This window comes from Caretta caretta, chromosome 2 (genome assembly GCF_965140235.1).
Source record: "Caretta caretta isolate rCarCar2 chromosome 2, rCarCar1.hap1, whole genome shotgun sequence".
In the NCBI taxonomy this organism is placed as follows: Eukaryota; Metazoa; Chordata; order Testudines; family Cheloniidae; genus Caretta; species Caretta caretta.
In genome coordinates this window covers 128946593-128965661 of record NC_134207.1, presented here as the reverse complement: position 1 = coordinate 128965661, position 19069 = coordinate 128946593, and the positions used below count along the sequence as shown (strand labels likewise).

The 19069-nt window shown below is 44.5% G+C and overlaps 1 protein-coding gene across 4 annotated transcripts; it reads left to right on the top strand.

The window, feature by feature from the left end:
• Nucleotides 1-13816: 13816 nt before the first annotated feature.
• LOC125632040 (uncharacterized) lies at nucleotides 13817-18860 on the top strand. 4 transcript variants are annotated; one of them, XM_075125424.1, is made up of 3 exons: nucleotides 13817-14743; nucleotides 15887-15939; nucleotides 17575-18860. In XM_075125424.1, exons 1-2 carry the CDS (start codon nucleotides 13832-13834, stop codon nucleotides 15917-15919), a joined length of 945 nt encoding a protein of 314 aa, XP_074981525.1. In that variant the 5' UTR covers nucleotides 13817-13831; the 3' UTR covers nucleotides 15920-15939; nucleotides 17575-18860. The 4 variants fall into 4 exon arrangements, with proteins under 4 accessions (XP_074981525.1, XP_048695619.1, XP_048695618.1 ...); XM_048839662.2 differs by lacking the exon at nucleotides 15887-15939 and having other exon boundaries at nucleotides 13817-14708; XM_048839661.2 differs by lacking the exon at nucleotides 15887-15939.
• The last annotated feature ends 209 nt before the right edge of the window (nucleotides 18861-19069 follow it).

The following is a 19069-nucleotide window of genomic DNA, read 5'->3' as shown; positions in this document are numbered from 1 at the left end:
ACAGTCACCTCTCCAAAGGTAGGTGACATTTAGGACAACTAGTACACAACACATGTCATAGTGGTTAGAGGTAATACATTTGGCCAAGGATACCAGGACAAACTTTTACTTACTCGTAAAAAAGTATCCTGAGCTCTTTAACATATATGCAGAGCAGGGGGTGGAGCAAAACAGCAACAATTCAAACTTGTCTTTTGTAAAGGTGTCATCCACAGGCAGTAAACTCTATAGAAGTTAGACAAGTATTTTCAAATCAATATACTAATGAGCATTCTGAATGGTAGATCAGACTCATAATGGTATTATATCATTTGCCTAAGACATACAGGCAAATATCTGATTAATTTTTCTTTCCAATGTTTAGAAAACAAGCCAAGGCATCAGACAAATATGAATCAAATTCCACTTTGCTGAAAGTGGTGTAACTCCTAATTAAGTAGTGTAACTCCTCCCCTCCACCCTTATGCTAGGACTAAATTTGATACAGTACATTGAGGAGAATCTTTTTTCCTCCTATATCACTGACATTGCCGAATCCCCAGTCACACTTTCCAGAGGTAGAATTATCAAAGAAAATGAGCTATTAGAACTGACTTTGTTTTACAAATCTTCCTTAAATGAACTTCATGGACCATAACAAGACAGACTCTTTTTTTGTTTGTACTTTGCTTACAAATGTAAAGCAATAAGCAGATTTAATACACATGCATATTAAAGTATCTAGAATAAATGTCAACACATTTAAAATATACTCAGAAAAAAATCTGTCTTCATTGATGTTACAGCAGATGGGTTTCTGGAAAAGATAAGAAGAGCTCAGTTGGAGGTAGACCAGAGGCTATTTCTGTCATCCTTGTTAGAGGGACAGATGATGCCACAGAAACTTTTTAACTAAAATTCACTTAGCCTTGAGTGATGTTTAGCAGAAATCAATTTAGAGTTCAAATGAGTTGAATGCATTTCATGTATGTTTTCAAGGTTGGAATTTCAGCTCTTCATTTTACATTGTGAATTTTCTATTAGTGTATTTATAGTTGAGCAGCAAGGGATTTAACGCTTGTGTTGTTAAATATTGACCCATGTACAAGTGTTTACCAGCACAAATTTAAGTGTACAAACATGATATTTAGACACATTGTTAATCTGAAGGAAAAGTTATTCAGAAACCAAACATATTTTATCCCTTCTCCCTCGTAAAGTTCTTCAGATTTGCTAAGCTCATGAGCCTAGAGTTATGTTTGATATTAATAAAAAAGTTAAAAATAGGAAAAAAATAAAGGAAAGCAAGATAAAGGATGGAAGCTTCTTAAATTTGCTGCGGCCTGTCTCATCAATTTTATGTATTTAGGTCATTTGTGTATTATAGTTAATAATAGAAAACACCTATTAAATCATTGATTTCATTCTGTGAAAAGGAAGAATATAGTTCTGTAGTAGAGGACACAGCAGATAAACTGATATTACACTAAACTTGCCGACATTTGGGATTATTATAGGGCTTCACTCTTTGGTGACCACAGGTCCCTTTTTCCTACTGCATTATGTATTATTATTATTCAATGCCTGTGTTCAAGAATGAGGTTTGCAGGGGTGAAAAAACAGAGAAGGAGTTATTAACATGCATTAATGCCAAAAAATGGGTGCCACAGATGCAGTAGGTTAAAACAAGTGAAATGCTGACACACACAAACACATCCTCCCATCGTCCCTCTTTATGTAGACCTTGGCCTAAATCTTGAAATAATGAGAAAAAAAGATTTTTTAACAACTTTTTCTTTCCCATCAAGTGATCTCTTTTTCAGATGCACAAATGTGACTAGGGCTGTGAATATTTGTTTGATGTTTTAAATAAATTTACTTTGACTGTGCTCATGCCCATTTCTCTTTTATTTACTTTGCACATATTTTAGTGAAAACAGTTACAAGCCAAATCATTCACCTAAACAGTGAATTTTAAGCCAGGGAAAACAAATCTGGAATCGTGAATATTTAGAAATCTGTAAGAGTTATGCTTATTCAGGTGAGGCACAAAAAACATCATATAACTATAATTCTTGACCTTCAAACCTGTCCACGTGTGATGAAAGCAATTAAAATGTGTGACAAATGATCGAAATGTGGAACCCCTTTTATGTTCCACCATAGTTGACCGGTTATAATGGTTTCTAGTCCTTTAAAACAGGTTTTATACTATTTTTTCCACTCCTAATTAATCTGTTTTTCTTAAAGGAAACTGCAAGTGTTTCACCGTAAGGACACCCTACTTGAGGAGTCAGCAACAGGTTTGAATCAGACCTTTAGATCTCCAGCACCAACCTTTACAACTTGAAATAAAGGAGTGTGGACTTACAGGGCATGATTGACACTTTGCCAGTGTGCTATAGAACTATTAGCTAGATAGCAATAGAGTGCTGGCATTCAGGATTCTTGAATTATGTTCTTGGCTCTGAGAAAAGAGTGCAATCTAATGGTTAAAGCAAGATTTGGCATAATAGGCCTAAAAGGGAGCATGGTGCTGAGTTGGTAAGATTTCAGTCTGTCATATTAAAGACCTGAGTTCTAGTATCAACTCTGCCACAAATGACCTTGTGCAATATCTTGGTTAATTTATTTGTAAATTGTCAGGAGAGATAATAGTTGATTGTCTCCTACAATAAGCTTTGCTCACTAATAAGGGCTACAAAGTGCACAGAAACATATACTGTAATGAGCTGAAGAACTGAGATTTGAACTCGTTGTCTCCTGAGTCCCAGCTCAGCATACCTTTCCCTAGGCTCATATCCATGGAATACCACTTGATTTGATGGGGCAGTGGAACAAGCAGCCTGACAAAGCCCTGGATGGGATGATTTAGTTGGTGTTGGTCCTGCTTTGAGCAGGGGGTTGGACTAGATGACCTCCTGAGGTCTCTTCCAACCCTAATCTTCTATGATTCAGCTAAAATGTGGTTAGGCTCATGCAATCTGGTATTTGTCAGAGCTCTGCATGTGACCCATGTGTTTTCTCAAAGCTACTTGAATTTCAGATGCTTATAATGAAGTGCTGTGAACCAAGAAATTATTTTAACAATTTTTATAACAAATGTTTTTGAGAAGATTGAGCTTTGATTAGAAACAATTTTCAATCAGGAAAGACAAAAATCACTGAAAATAAATCCAACAATATTTCTTCACCTGGCTGTTAATGTGGCCTTTCATGGGCCGCAGCGTTAACCTAGTAACCAAGAAGGTGACCCATCACTGTTTTCCAGTTGGTGATCTGCCAAGGCAGTGGCATGACTGACACCAGGTTTCAGGTTTCCATTGCTCCTCCCCATCACTTTAGCTAGGAGCCAATGCAGGAGAAGATTACCTGTGATGTGACCAAGATGCACCCTTTACCATCTGTCCCTTTGATTACCCAGACAGTGCAGAAGTACTTGATAAGACAAAACTTTGGCTGATACTGATTAATGTAAAATTCACCATCAATAAAGCTGGCAAACATCATAATTTTATTGTGAATGAGGCACTTCATCCTGCTGGTTCCATGGTTCCATGTGAGCCTAAGGAATATAATGGGGGGAAATGCTTTGTACATCTGACTTTCAGATCTAAGAGGTGTTTCATTTCAAGCCTCAGTTTTTTCAAGTGCATCCACTTGGTTTGTGAGCTCCAGGATAAAGCTGCTTTGGGAATCTGGAGGTTCTATGTGCCACTCCACTGCTCCACAGCAGTGCTTCTCAACCTGCTGCCCAATTAGCACACAGCTGTGGCCCAGCTGTGTGCTAAAAAAAATTCAAAGTTTGCCACTCCCGGGTCCTGGCTGAGGGGGAGAGATGGCACCATGGAGCCTTGCTGGAGCACTCCCTGTCTGCAGGGAAGGCAAAGCGGCCCTCTGTGGGGGGGGGGGGAGCTCCCACGCTTCAGGGACATTCTGTAGGGGTGCCAGGGAAGAGGGAGGAGCCAGGTCATCAACCCACACCAGCCTCGGGCGTAGTTGGGAACTACTCCCCAACCCTGATTTCTGTGAGCACTGAGCCTGGCTTACTCTGCTTAGCCTAGGAAGTGAGGTTCTGTCCTTCCCACGCTGCGGCAACTTACTTGGCGCCTCTCCCAAGCTGAGCTGGCAGCTCCAAGACACTGCCTCCTGGATCCTAGTGCCCATCAGCATCCTCTTCTACCTGTGCTGGGTCCTGTTTCTCTACAATGGTGAGTACCCATGTGGGAGCAGGGTGAGGCAGTGGGGAAGGAAGAGGGATGGGATAAGATGGGGAAGAGAAGGGGATGAGGGAATGGGGCTGGAGGGAGGGGGAACAGGAGACAGTGTGGAGAGAAAAGGGCATGGGGCAGAGGGAAGAGAAAGGGGGAGGGGATGGGATAGAGGTGTGAGAGGAGAGGAAAGGGGATGGAGGTTGTGGCAGGGGGAAGAGAAGGACATGACTGCGAGTGCCACCACTGCGGAAGCATTGCCTCTTCACTTCTGGGTGTCCACAGTAATGGGGCAGGAACATGTCCACTAACTAGCCACAGCTACGTGTCACCTCTGGTGGGGATGAGCATGCTCCAGGCTGCAGCACGCCCTGGACAGCCTGCAGCAGATAGGGCCACCTGCCCATCCCCCGCTGGCTGTGTCCGGACCCAGAGCTCACACCCAGAGCAGGAGGCTGCTCTATAAGTCCCGTCTCTGGGGGAAGAGCTGGTGCAGGCGGGAAATTTATTCCATGGGTGGCTTCCCAGCTAGGGTACCCCATGGCTCAGTGGGTGGGATCACCCCTGCTCCTGACTGTCTGGGAGCAGGCGTTGAGGGACATGTGCCTGACTGGGCAGCCGCAGTAGGCAGGGTGGTATATACATTGCATCGATGAGGCCCACATAACACATAGAGAACTGCATATGCAGCTCACAATGGTAAATAGGTTGAGAACCACTGGGATTCTAATCAGAATATTGTGATATTGGCCTGTGACCTGAGGGCCCTCATATTTAGCATCGGCTTAATATGCCTGATGGTTAGGCTTCGAAGGATTACTTTTTTTACCGGTAAATGTCAGTAAATGTGATTTCACTGTACACACACAAACTGATAAGAAAAAAAATTCTATCAATAATAACTGAATTTTACAGATACGCAAAGTAAGAAAAGTGCTGCTTGAGAAAATATTAGAGCTTCATTTAAGGATATTTACTTTGTATGTTTTGGCATATGCTGACAATTGTTTTTTAATTATTATAAAGCTTTAAGGTTATAAAGATAACTTTTTGAATCTCAACTTCTGTTATTAAATACTTGTCTGATCCCCCCACGCCCATAATTTCCCACAAATGTGAAAATTTAAATTGATAAAAATAAAAAAATGCTTAATATAAGCATTGATATTATCCATCAACAATTATTTAAAAAAACCCAAATTCTGCCAACTGTATTAATGGTTTCTAACTCTACTCACAAAAGTGGACACACCCTAGATTTTGATCTTTGTCCTGGGGATGATAATTGGAGTTATAGTGAACATACTTCTGTGATGGTGTGATTGCTTTCTCCAGGCAAAGGTCAGGGTCTTTTCTCTTTCCTGGACTAGTAATGATGATCTGCTCTTACCAATGAATTTCTGATGGATTCTGGAACTGTTACTGAGTTAATTACAATCTTGGGGGTTTTAATAAACTACTCTCTGCTTCTGTTTTCTCCAGAAGCACCAATGGCTGTAAATATATTTGCAACTTCATCTGGCCATGAGTTTGTGTCCTTTCCTCTGGGATGCACACCTTAATTAGTTACCTATGTTTTTGTCACTTTATAGTTAAATAAGTACATTGTGCTGTAACTAGGTTTACTCTTGAATGGTACTTAGAAACTTAGGATAGTGCAGAATACAAATCCCTATCTTTTAGGTAGAACAACTAGATGAGCCCGTATTACCTTTGTATTCTGTTCTTTGCACTGGCTGATAGTTTGCTTCTAGGAACGATTCAAGATGCTGGCTAGTGAGCCCTAACTGTTGGACGCTAGGGTATTATATAGACCCCCCCACAGTCCCTGTGACAGCTGAATTTGGAAGTAACACCGGTTATCTGTCCCAAGGGTGGAGTTGTTGCGAACTCCAGGATAGGCAGTAGCTCTGGTATTCACTCCCAGTCCCAACAGAAATATATCTGTGCCTAAGCACTTTTACAGTACTAAGTAAGACACCTTCTTTACACAAGCTTTCTACTAACTGGAGGTTTTTGAATATTTTGGGCATTATGTTGACTGGTTGAGGATTCCCTACCTCTGATTGTTCTAGTTCAGTGGCTGTAGTGGATTTGTTTGCAGTACATGGGTCTTTGTTTTGGGGAAATTGTCAGCTGCTCCTGGTCTAAACTGTCTGAATTGTACCTAGACATGATGGTGATGGGCACATATAAAATGTTTTATACTCCAGCGTGCCGCAGTATTTCAGGCTGACCAGATGATCACTCTTCAAGTCAACCATGACACCCTCCCCCCCAAAATGCTGTGCCGAAGGGTTGATGATTTGCTTTTGTTTCCAGGTGTAATGTGTCTTTTAAAATCAAATCCTAGTCTAAGCACACAGCCTCAGTGAGCAGACTCTAATGGAGAGCCAAAGTAATCCTTCATTCCAGACTGCATCACCATTTTGTAGCAGCTCCTACAATCTCAGGGTGTAGTAGTCCCCGTGTGACTCCAGAATTCTCACGCCATAGGACACACTGGGGTGCAGGTCAGTTAGGGTTACCATATGTCTGGGTGTTCCCAGACAAAGACTCTTTTTGAGGCGCTGTCCAGGGGAGATTTTTAAAATAACAGGAAATATCCTAGTTGTTTACAGAGTACGGAAGCTTCAGCGCAGAAAGAGCCTTGATTGGTCTCTCCCCTGAATCTGCAGCTGATTGGTCCACTCCCCTGCAAGCCACAGCTACTGGATCCCACCCACCCAGGTCAAGGCGTTCAGCCCTGGGAAGGGGTCCCACAGGGCGGCGCTGACTGGCAACTGTCGCTGCATCCTGGGCTTGCACCAGCCACCGTGACAGGGAGCGGTACTGCCCCCAGTGAGTACCCCTGCCACAGGTACCCCCTCCAGCACTCCCAACTGTACGATCCCTACAGGTCCCCCTCTCTTCCTCCCCCTCCTTTCCCCTCCCCAGCTTCTTCCCCTCCAGCAGTGTCCTTTTTTGGGGAACCTGAAATATGGTAACACAGTGGATCTTTGTAGTTGTAGATCCTTGTCTTCCCCAAGCCTCCTCTGTACTTGGTGACAATGACATTGCATGGGGTTCAAATCCCTTGTGTAGAGTCCCAGAATCTTGCCCTTTCCCGCCTATGCAGCACAGCCACATTAGTTCCCCTGTTGTCAGGATCCTTTGTGGCAAAGTGGAGAGAGTGGAACATTCAGGTTTTGTCTTGCACTTTCTTGTAGAGCACTCATTAAATTGTTCTTTAGAGGCTATTTTTTTCTGGACGGTTGCCTAATGGTACTGTAAGTAGCAGCGGAAGTAGTGGTTGTGCAGTCATTTCACTTCAGCTTGGTTAATTAATCCTACACTTCAGCTTGGTTAATTAATCCTACAGAAGCAGCAGAGCCTGCATTAAACACACACACACACACAGATACACCCTAGACTTAATCGAACCTGAGCAATCTGAGGTAAAATGGCTAATCTGAGGCTTTTCATGATCCAGAAGAATCCTAATCGTTTGCTGTTTGTGCCAGTAATGTGAATTTTGTTCCCACAGCTTTATGCCCCCTCTTTCTAAAAATAAGAATCAATCTAAATCTTCGTATTGCGGCAACTCACTGGGTTCCTATGCTTGCATGCACTTCAATATCTCATTGGCTTTCAACATCATTTTAGCAGAAGTGGGAATTCAGTTTCATCATGTGAAGTGAGCCTGCTGGGTGAAGGGCATCAAACTAGTGGGTGTGATTGGTTGGGAAGAACAGCTCCCTATTCCAGCTTTCTGCCTTATCAAGAATCAGTAATTGGTGCCTTACCTTAATTCATGAAGTGCTAGAGAGTCTTAGGTAGAAGGCTTTTAGAGCTCTGAAAAGCAACATTTGTTTAGTTTTCAAGGGACTTCTCTTGCATTACAAATCCTGAATGCAGACTTCCCAACTCCATTGTGTGGACACTGATGCTCCTCCTGCTGTGCCTTGCATCACTAACAGCTCAAACTTTCTAAACCAGTGGGTCACTAAATTGCATTTTCCCCTGTTTGTTTAAAAAATAATAAAAAAAAAATTATCTTTATTTCCAGGACTTTTTACTTTCTCATTTGAGCTTCAGATATGAATTAATGTAATTGGTTTTGAATTTTTATGGCCAAATTCTGCTGTTACATTTTGTATATCCAGTAGTTATTCTGGCTTACACCAGCAAGGCAGAACAAAATTTGGCCCTTAATCTTCTTCCTGAAAGATTAGTTTTGTGGATTTGAAAACAGTGCATGCAGTGAAAGCATGAGGTCATTGGCTGGAACATTATGATTGTTGTTTCTAGCAACGTCTCATAAAAATGTTAAATGCATTTCACATGCATCACCACTTAAAAGATTGTAAATTAATTGCATTGGAAAGCTGCTATGGATTTCATTCTTGATTGACAAAACGTGTGGTCAAAAAATCAGGTGGTCTGGATGACAGTCTCTAAAATTGTTCCTGCAAATTTTGCACTAACAAACATTGAAACTGCAGACTTGTATTAGAACATCCAAATGGATATTTGGCCTTGCAAATTGGTAGTTAGATATTGAACTCCCATTTGCATGAATACATACCTTGTATATATGTACACGTATGAGTTATGAACATGTAGAAGTCTGTGTGAACAAAAACGTGTGGGCACAATTTTGGAAGCTGGTTGTAGAGAAATAGCTCTTGGTGTCTAAATTGGGATTATTATATGTTTTATCAATATCAAGTTATTATTATCAATAGGCTATTCTTTTCCACACATGAAAAATGTTGCTCCTTAGCTATAACACAGTGATCTTTGAACATCTATGGAAGGTTGTAATGACACACAAAGCTAATAAAATATGTTCACTGAACCATTAAAGGTGGAAAGCATCCCTTACGTTATCTAGGCCATCTCAAGCCAATACATGACACTTCCGGAATATTTTTTCTCCTGTTTTGTCTAGCCTAGCTTTAATTAAGCCTAATTTTTCATCTTTTCAATTTCATTCCATTTCTTCTTGTTATAACCCTTTGTACTTACCAAATTAATTTCTCACCATTCCTGCTGTTTATATCTTCCAAATATCTGTAGAACATTACCATGTCCTTCCTTCATAATGGGAAAGATTAAAAAATGTATATTTTGGCTAACAGATACCTAATAGACCCATGATAATTTTGGTGTGCTTCATCAATAAGAAGTCTAAATTTGTCAATATCTTTCTGAGTACCCAGTACTCAGTGCAATAGTCCATGTGTGGTTGCATCAGAGTCTTATACAAGGGGTTACATTTTTGCTATGTGATGTGGTCACTGTTCATATACAGTCCAAAATTATCTTTTTGTCTGCCATATCATTTTACACATTCTTAACTAATTTGCAGTGTACTGACACCCCTATTATTGGTCTCTTCAAGCATGTCTACTTTTTCAGGCTTCTCCCTTCCTTTCAATATCTGTATTTCAAAAAAAGAAAAGGAGTACTTGTGGCACCTTAGAGACTAACCAATTTATTTGAGCATGAGCTGTAGCTCACGAAAGCTCATTCTTTTTACGAATACAGACTAACACGGCTGTTACTCTGAAACCTGTATTTCAAAAAAAATTCCGCCAAAATGTGTACTGGCTTCCTTTTTCCATTGTGTTACCTACTGTCCATATTCCTAATCTATCTAGACCAGTGCTACTCAAAGTGGTGGTCCACGGACCGGTGCCGGTCCGCGAGCCATCGGCTGCTGGTCTGCGGGCACACTGGGAAAAAAAAATTGCCAGTCCCTCACATCAGATAGCTTGAGAAGCACTTCTCTAGACTCCTTGGTATTGTTTCTGAGTCTTCCCTAGGGGCTTATTCCTGCAGGGAGATCTGGTGAGGTGTTAAACACCCTCATCTCCATTTGAAGTCAATGGGAATTTTTGTGCATTAAGCACTTCAGAGATAATCAGCAGCAGTTTGTGGGATTAGATCCTCCCACTTTATTTGCAACTCCTTCCAGTTTTTATTCCTCCACTAATTCTCTTATTTGTTAAAAGCAATTAAGTAAATTGGAGAAAAACTGCTTTGAGGCTCTGCTACTTTCTAGCCAAGCAGTGATTTTTTTTTCTCCTTCAAAATTTGGTCCATTATTTTACTATTACCACTTTGGAGAATTAAAAGTCTACCTTAAAGATTTCCTGCTTTGCAGGCTGATTTCAATTGCATGTCACCAAGATCTCTTTCCCTTCCTGCTCAGTAGGTAACATTTTAAGGCTGCAGGACTGTGATATTCTCTACAGATGATTGCACTATTTTTAGTGAACAATTTAACAAATGCATTCCCTCATTTTCTTGAGAAACCATGTGCCACAGACTTGCATTTGCATAGATTAATTGCTTGAAATTATTTGTTAACTGGTTTATGCAGACAAAGTTCAATTCATGAACTGTTTCCTGCAACTATTGCTTTAACTAGTTTGGTCATCTAAGCCATATGGCAATGCTTCTGTTCCCTGACTGGAGAACTCCCAAAACCCAGAGTGAGCTTTCAGGATGATTACATAGACAGAAGGGTATATGCAACTCTTTATCTATCTTTCTGAAACTATACTTGTGACCAAAATTTTGTTCAAGATCTCTTTGAATTTTAGCTTTATCCTCTAAAATGTTTGCAACCCCTTGCCCTCACCACTTTGTGTCATCTGCAAACTTGATCAGTATGCTTTCTATTCCTACATCCAGGTCATTAATAAATATGTTAAATAACACCGGACCCAGAACAGATTCCTGTGGAACCCCACTTGAGACCTTCCCCCAATCTGAGACCATTCCATTAATAGTCACTCTTTGTATTAGAAGTACATTCCAGCCCTTCTTTTTTTAGAACTGGAGGTAAGTGCTGTAAGTGCTCCAAGCACTAGGATCTTCAGGCTGTAGCCATCAGTGGGTTCCCATAAACTCTTACCCACTTTGGGTGTTTGCTAACCAGACGCTGGTGTCAAAGTCCTGGCTTCCAGCGTGGTACTGCCAAGGCTGGGTGGGAGGCAAAGTCTGAGTGCACATTGGATGCACCAAGGCTCAGCTCTGCTCCACTCCCGCCTCTCAGACTGTTACTTAATGAGGGCAGGGGGCCTAGGTGTGTGCGGTGTGACAGAACCAGAGCAAGCCAGAGCAGAGGTGCACTGTGCACATTGCTACCACCTGGCCCTGCTCACGCACTTCAGTCCTGATTTACAGAAAGCACAGTCTGTCCGTCCCATGGGTCCCACACAGCTCTGCCGATGCACCTCAGCCCTGAACCACAGCACCCCCGTTTCCAGCCCTTCCCTGTACCCAGCTCTGCCAACGCACCTCACCCTTCACCCATAGCACCCCATCTCTGCCAGCCTTCCCTGTGCCCAGCTCTGGCAACGCACCTCACCCCTCACCCATAGCACCCCCGTCTCCAGCCCTTCTCTGTGCCCAGCTCTGCCAACACACCTCACCCCTCAACCATAGCACAATTGCTTGACTAGGGCTTCTAGAAACTAAAAGGGGAAAACATCCTAGATAGAATTGTGTGCCATGGCTACAAAAAAAATATTGCCCCAACCCAAAGGGGTACTCCAGCACAGAGCTATAACAATAATAGTCTAATTGGAACTGGTCAACATTTTTCCTTTCAAAACTTGTTTCAGTGTAACAACTACTTTGTTATTTGTTTCTGCAGGAAACTTCAATGTTTGACAATGGGGGGTGTAGAACTGATCAATGAAATTGTTTTTAATTGTTCACTTTATTAATATAACTTCATAAGGAAAGTTTTATGAATGGAACTACATTCATTCATAAAACCAGGTACCCCAATAACTGGCTAATTGAGTTTCACTTTCAATCCAATTGCTGCTTAAATCGCTGAAACTTACACTGACACAAATCAGATGTCAAGAATTATAACATTCATAAACCAGTCGGAGAACACTTCAATCTCTCTGGTCACGCAATCACAGACATGAAGGTCGCTATCTTAAAACAAAAAAACTTCAAATCCAGACTCCAGCGAGAAACTGCTGAATTGGAATTCATTTGCAAATTGGATACTATTAATTTAGGCTTAAATAGAGACTGGGAGTGGCTAAGTCATTATGCAAGGTAGCCTATTTCCTCTTGTTTTTTCCTCCCCCCCCCCCCCCCCGATGTTCTGGTTTAACTTGGATTTAAACTTGGAGAGTGGTCAGTTTGGATGAGCTATTACCAGCAGGAGAGTGAGTTTGTGTGTGTATGGGGGTGGGGGGGATGTGAGAAAACCTGGATTTGTGCAGGAAATAGCCCAACTTGATTATCATGCACATTGTGTAAAGAGTTGTCACTTTGGATGGGCTATCACCAGCAGGAGAGTGAATTTGTGTGGGGGGGTGGAGGGTGAGAAAACCTGGATTTGTGCTGGAAATGGCCCAACTTGATGATCACTTTAGATAAGCTATTACCAGCAGGACAGTGGGGTGGGAGGAGGTATTGTTTCATATTCTCTGTGTATATATAAAGTCTGCTGCAGTTTCCACGGTATGCATCCGATGAAGTGAGCTGTAGCTCACGAAAGCTCATGCTCAAATAAATTGGTTAGTCTCTAAGGTGCCACAAGTACTCCTTTTCTTTTTGCGAATACAGACTAACACGGCTGTTACTCTGAAACCTGTTTCAACATTGTAACTTCTGCTCACTGTAAATCACTCATTACACAGCTGGAACAAAAATTGGGATTTGCAAACAGACAAATTGCAGGAGTAACATCAGGAGAAGAGACATTCGAGACCCCAGAAGGGGCCCCTCTGGAGATGGGGAAGGGGATATTTGGGTGGATTCCTCCTCCCTGGGGCCAAAATGCCAAACCACAACCATGAGAGAGGGTGGTAAAAGTGAAACAGTAACAACAGTGCCAGTTTCTGCCTCAGATCTCCAGGCCAAGGCAAAGTGGCTGGGGATTTTAAAACAGGAACATTTTTCTAGATGGAGTGTTAATGCCCTTTTACTGGGAGAAAGGGAGGATGTAAACTCACAAGAAATGCACCGCTTAATGAGCATTGGTGCAACCCCAAGTACTGGACACACTGTGGCAGAGACGAAGCAGGGTCTGCCATGGTGGGAGCACTGTGCTAATGTGTTTCTAAGCTTCTATCTTTTAGCCTCTGAACCAGAACATCAGGAGAGCTGGTACCAGCTGAAGATGAAGGGTTAATGTTTAGCTAGTCCACCTGGAAGCAGGCGGGGCACACCCTGACTGTTTCGTAGAAGCAATGCACACATTGCTCTATCCAAGGACAAGGGCTAGATATGAACCATGAGAACTTGATTGTTTGGACAGCAATTGTGGGAGGCTTTCTTAGCCTGGGCTCAAGGCCTGAGAACCAGGATTGTAGTAGATAGGGGATGGTAACTAAGTATATGAATTAACGTCACACATTCCTTTGTGTAGCAGTGTGTAATGCTTAGGGGGAGAAATATAATAAAAGGAGAAGGTGGAAGGCGGGGGGGCAGAAAACAGCCCATCTCAGCTGACCAGCCTGCTTGCTTGCAAAAAGCTGTGTTCTGTCTCATCACTGAACCGCCACAACTGGCGCCCAAACGTGGGGCCCTCAGCACTCACCTCGCCCGGCAAGGGTTTCAGACGCGTCACTCATCCGCTTCGTGGATCCCGGTGAGTATTTTTCGTTGTGGTAAGTATGGGAAGCTCCCTCTCTGCTTTGCAAGTGCAACACCGCAATGAGCTGCAGTATTTGCTGCATAAGGCTCAGCATGACTGCCCGGCTCGAGCACTTACTCTCCTGCTACAGGAGGTGTGTGCCAAGTGCCCGTGGTATCCTGAAGCCGGAAGCCTTAAGCTAGCGGACTGGGAGCGATTGGGCCAGACATTGCACAAAGAGCCTCGGGTGCCCGTGCAGGCTTTACATGCCTGGCACCTCTGCCGCGATGTGGTACAGCGTGTCGCCTCCGACAGGCCCTCCCTCGTGAGGCTGGTGATCTCACCACGCCCGTCTGCTCCTGCAGCCATCCCCCCTCCTGGCGATGCGACACAGAGTGTCGCCTCGGAAAGGCCCTCTCCAGCACCAACAGAGGGGCTGCCGATCCCGCCGCCCCCGTTCGCTCCTGCAGCCATCCCTCCCCCTGCTTTGCCCCCAGTGCCTCTATTACCACCGCCTCCCTGGCCTTCCCCACCGGAGCCGGTGTGTGATCACCCTCCCCCCGTGGGGCCCCCCGGAGGGTCATCTGCATCTGCTCAGAAGCTTTCGCTGGTGCAACAAATGGTTCACGCAGCGAAAGCTCGATCAGATCTTACAGCGGAGGAGCTGGCTGATCTGGTCTCCGTTTGCCCGGTGACCTGGCAGAATGATGACCAGGGCAACCCCGTGGGCACCTGGACCACTTTGCCATACTCGGTGGTTAGAGAGGTAAAGAAAGCAATTCGTGAATTTGGCCTGACTAGCACCTTTGTGCGTGGTCTCATTGAAGGGATGGGTACTGGGTACTCCCTAATCTCTGAGGATTGGAAAACGCTGCTGCGCATGATGTTGTCACCCAGTCAGTATGTTATTTGGCTTAGTGAGTATCGGCAGATGGCAGAACGCCAAGCTCAGGTACATAGAGAGCGCGGTATCATTTATGAGCATTTGGCAGGGGAGGGCCCGTTTGCTGCTATTCAGATGCAGTCTCAACTCCCTCAGGCTGTCTTCCCCATTATTTCCACCTGTGCCCAGCATGCTTTCAAGAAGGTCCCGGATTCAGGCAAGCCTACCAAAAGCTTTGTCAGTATCCGTCAGGGTGCCTCAGAGTCCTTTTTGGATTTTACCAACAGATTGCAGGAGGCTATCCTCCGGCAGGTGGATAACACTGAGGCAGCTCACGAGCTCCTGTTAAAATTGGTAGTTGAAAATGCAAACGAGGATTGCCGCCGTGCTCTCCAGGCAGCACAAGCCTCTGGTATTTTAGAGCTCTCAGACATGCTGCGGGCGTGCCAGAACATCGGCACACAAACCCACAAGGCTGGAGTTCTGGCTGCCGCCCTCAGAAAAACTGGGAAGGAGGGGAAGCGTTGTTACTGCTGTGGTAAGGAGGGTCATTTTCAGCAGGAGTGCCGCTCATCTAAGGCACCAGCCCGACCCTCAAAGAAGTGCCCCAAGTGTGGGAAAGGTTATCACTGGGCTAATCAGTGTCGTAGCGGGTCGGGAAACCGCGCGACGGGTCCCCCCCGAACCCAGGGCCAAATGGGGGTGTTTCCTACTCAGGCAATCGCTCCTCTGCCTTGGAATCTGTAGACTCTATGAGGGCGGCGACTGCTGGAAGTGCAGGGCTTGATTTGATCATGCAGGAGGACACTGACTTTCGGCTGCCAGGGGAGGTCTGTGCCATACCTACACAGGTGACGGGACCTCTCCCTGCCGGCTTTGTAGGTCTTGTTCTCCCTCGCTCACATGCTGGGAAACAGGGCTTTTTTGTCATTCCAGGGGTCATTGATGCTGATTACACTGGCATTATTAAGGTTCAGGTGTGGACTCATCTTCCACAGTCGCTCCCGCGTGGACGGTCAATTGCACAATTGATTTTAGTCCCCTATCAGGTGCCAGCTGCCGAGGATCAAACTCGGGGCGGAGGCGGCTTTGGATCGACGTTGTCTCACTCGCCGTCTCACAGCGCGTCTTCTCCACTTGTTGCTCTGACAATGTCAGTCCGCCCCTCGAAGCCTCAGTTAACACTTCTCTTAGATGATGTTCCTTTTACAGGGCTGGTGGACACTGGAGCTGACGTTACGGTGATTCGTGATCTGGAGTGGCCGGTTAATTGGCCTACGGTTCCTTCTAAAGAATTGTGGGGGATCGGGGGTAGTAAACCCGGGCGCCAAAGTTTGTCTTGGGTCACGGTCTCTAAACCGGGAGGCCGTACCCTTGCTACTATCCGCCCTTTTGTGCTCCCTGTCCACCTCAATATTTGGGGCCGTGATTTACTTACAAAGTTAGACACCACCCTCGATATTAACATCTGATGGCCCAAAACCCTCCCTCACCCACCGTGCCCTCCGCCTTACCCTTGGTATGGCAATCCTTAGAGCCCGTATGGATTGATCAGTGGCCCCTCCCTCTAAAAAAGCTAAAAGCACTTCATTCGCTTGTGCAGCAGCATTTGCAAGCACAGCGACTGGAGAGCTCCACTAGTCCCTGGAACACCCCGGTGTTTGTTATTAAGAAAAAATCGGGTGCTTGGCGGCTGTTACATGACTTAAGGGAAATAAATAAACGCATCCAACCTATGGGCCCCTTGCAATTTGGCTTACCAAATCCAAATTTAATTCCTCAAACCGATCAACTTTGTGTGTTAGATTTAAAAGATTGTTTTTTTTTTTACCATCCCCCTTTGCCCTCAGAATTAGCTGCTGTTATTTTGGCCTTTCAACTTTTTGCTGATTGTCCCTTTAATTTAATCGTGGATACCCATTATGTTTATCAGGTAATTGATCATTTACCCCTTGCCCTCATTACCCCTCAGGTTGATGCAGACCTCCTTCGCCTGTCTTTGTCTTTGCAGCATCTTCTTGTCACTCGTCATTTCCCTTACTTTGTTGCTCATATTTGCAGTCATACCCCTCTGCCTGGGCCACTCACTGAGGGCAATGCACGCGCCGGTCGCGCGTTGCGTGGTCAGGTAAATTCCCTTTTTTCTGACCCCATTGAAAGCCATGCCTTTTTTCATCAGTCTGCCTCTGTTTTGGCCCGGCAGTTTCACATTCCTGCTGATCATGCACGTTCCGTTGTTCGTTCCTGTCCCCACTGTGCTGCTGCTGCTCCTACTTTTTCTTATGCCGTTAACCCCCGAGGTACCGCAGCAAATCAGCTGTGGCAGATGGATGTTACTCATGTGCCACAATTCCGCCCCTATTTGTTTTTACATGTTTCCGTTGATACTTATTTAAGTTTTTTTGGGGGCTTCCCCACAACGTGGGGAAGCCACTAACAAAGTTATTCACCATTTGCTGGCCTGCCTTTTTGTTATGGGTCGCCCCTGCCAAATTAAAACAGATATGCCCCAGCCTACTGCTCTGCAGCCCTCTCCACCTTTTGTGCCCGCTGGGACGTCCGTCTTACACACGGAATCCCTTATAATTTCACGGGCCAAGCCATTGTTGAACGTGCCAATCGCACACTCAAAACCTTGCTAGATAAACAATTAAAACAAGGGGAGCTGCGTCTCCGAACCTTAGGAGACATTTAACAACAAATGCATATCCTCTTGTTTACTTTAAATAATTTAACACTGAATGCAGATCAGCAGACCCCTGCGGATCGGCATTTTCACAAATCTGAGGTACTGGAAAGACCACGTGTCTTTTACCGTCAGCTGCCCGATCCACAGTGGCTGGGCCCAGTACCTCTAATCACTTGGGGTCGGGGATATGCTGCTGTGTCTCTCCCTGCAGGACCGTTGTGGGTTCCAGCTCGGTGTGTGCGACCGGCACTTAAACAACATGGCATGGCACCAGGGACTGTCGAATCCCATACCGGAGTTTCAGCTGACCTTGGAGGAGACCACGTTGCCCCCCGAGTCGACAACGACGGGACGGAAACGGAGGAGGCGTAGCGTCCCAAGCCAGCCCGTGACATGGGGAGCAGTAAAAGCATTGGTCGCCGCGGCTCAACGAAGACTGGCAGCAGATCAACAGCCAGAGACTCCTGAGACTTTGTTTGTGGCGATTCTCGCCCAAATCACTGCTAATTCTGTGATGATTGTGTGCCTTTTGTGCCTGCTATTTTCTGTAGGGGTTGGCTCGGAAGCGCCTCCCCCGTTATAAGCCCGAATGACATATAACATATGGGAAAGATTGGCTTCAATAGCAAATGTTACCTGTGCGCGTGTAGTTAATTGTACTAGTATAAAGGTGCCCTTAGGCTGTCGAAAAATTTCTCAACCTCTTTTAAATTGTTCCCATGCTGTTAATGTTTCATATAATTATGGCCATATCATCCTACCATCAGGATGGGTTTTTACTTGCGGTTCACGCACCTTTAATTATATTCCTGCAAATGTAAGTGATGGCACCCTTTGCTGTCTTAGTAGAATGATATTTATATTGCCTTTTGCTGGTGACAATTGTAGTAAAAGAAGTGTACCCCTTTTAGATGATTATATTGCAGATGTTGAGCTTTTGGTTATTTTGTGTTTGTAATCATTGGGCTTATTTTTTGCTGCTGCTGTGTACAATGTATTCTTTCCTTGTTAAGATTTTGTAAAATTTTGCCCTGGAAAGCTCCCCAGGTTATGTCCTTGTCTGTCTGGGAGTTAAATAGCATGACAAAACAAATTGACGGCTACCTTGAGATGGCCAAATATCAATAAATAAAAAACGGGGAGATGAAGGGTTAATGTTTAGCTAGTCCACCTGGAAGCAGGCGGGGCACACCCTGACTGTTTCGTAGAAGCAATGCACACATTGCTCTATCCAAGGACAAGGGCTAGATATGAACCATGAGAACTTGATTGTTTGGACAGCAATTGTGGGAGGCTTTCTTAGCCTGGGCTCAAGGCCTGAGAACCAGGATTGTAGTAGATAGGGGATGGTAACTAAGTATATGAATTAACGTCACACATTCCTTTGTGTAGCAGTGTGTAATGCTTAGGGGGAGAAATATAATAAAAGGAGAAGGTGGAAGGCGGGGGGGCAGAAAACAGCCCATCTCAGCTGACCAGCCTGCTTGCTTGCAAAAAGCTGTGTTCTGTCTCATCACTGAACCGCCACATGAAGAGTTATAAAACACCATGGTTATAGTGTCATGACAAAGTCTGTGTTCCGTGTTCTGTGTTGCATGTTCTGTGTCTGTCTTTGGTGGGTGTCCTGTGCTAGCATTGAGTCCAGAGAGAGAGAGGGGATACTATACTAGGTAAAGGGTAAATGCCTTTTTCTCTCTCTACTTCCC

What these genes read in the sequence shown, in the direction of transcription:
- LOC125632040 (XM_048839661.2), top strand. Translation starts at nt 13,832, where the DNA reads ATGGGAAGCTCCCTCTCTGCTTTGCAAGTGCAACACCGCAATGAGCTG. An exon ending in TGGCAGAACGCCAAGCTCAG is followed by an intron (nt 14,744 to 17,574) that starts GTACATAGAGAG and finishes CTCTCCCTGCAG; the next exon opens with GACCGTTGTGGGTTCCAGCT.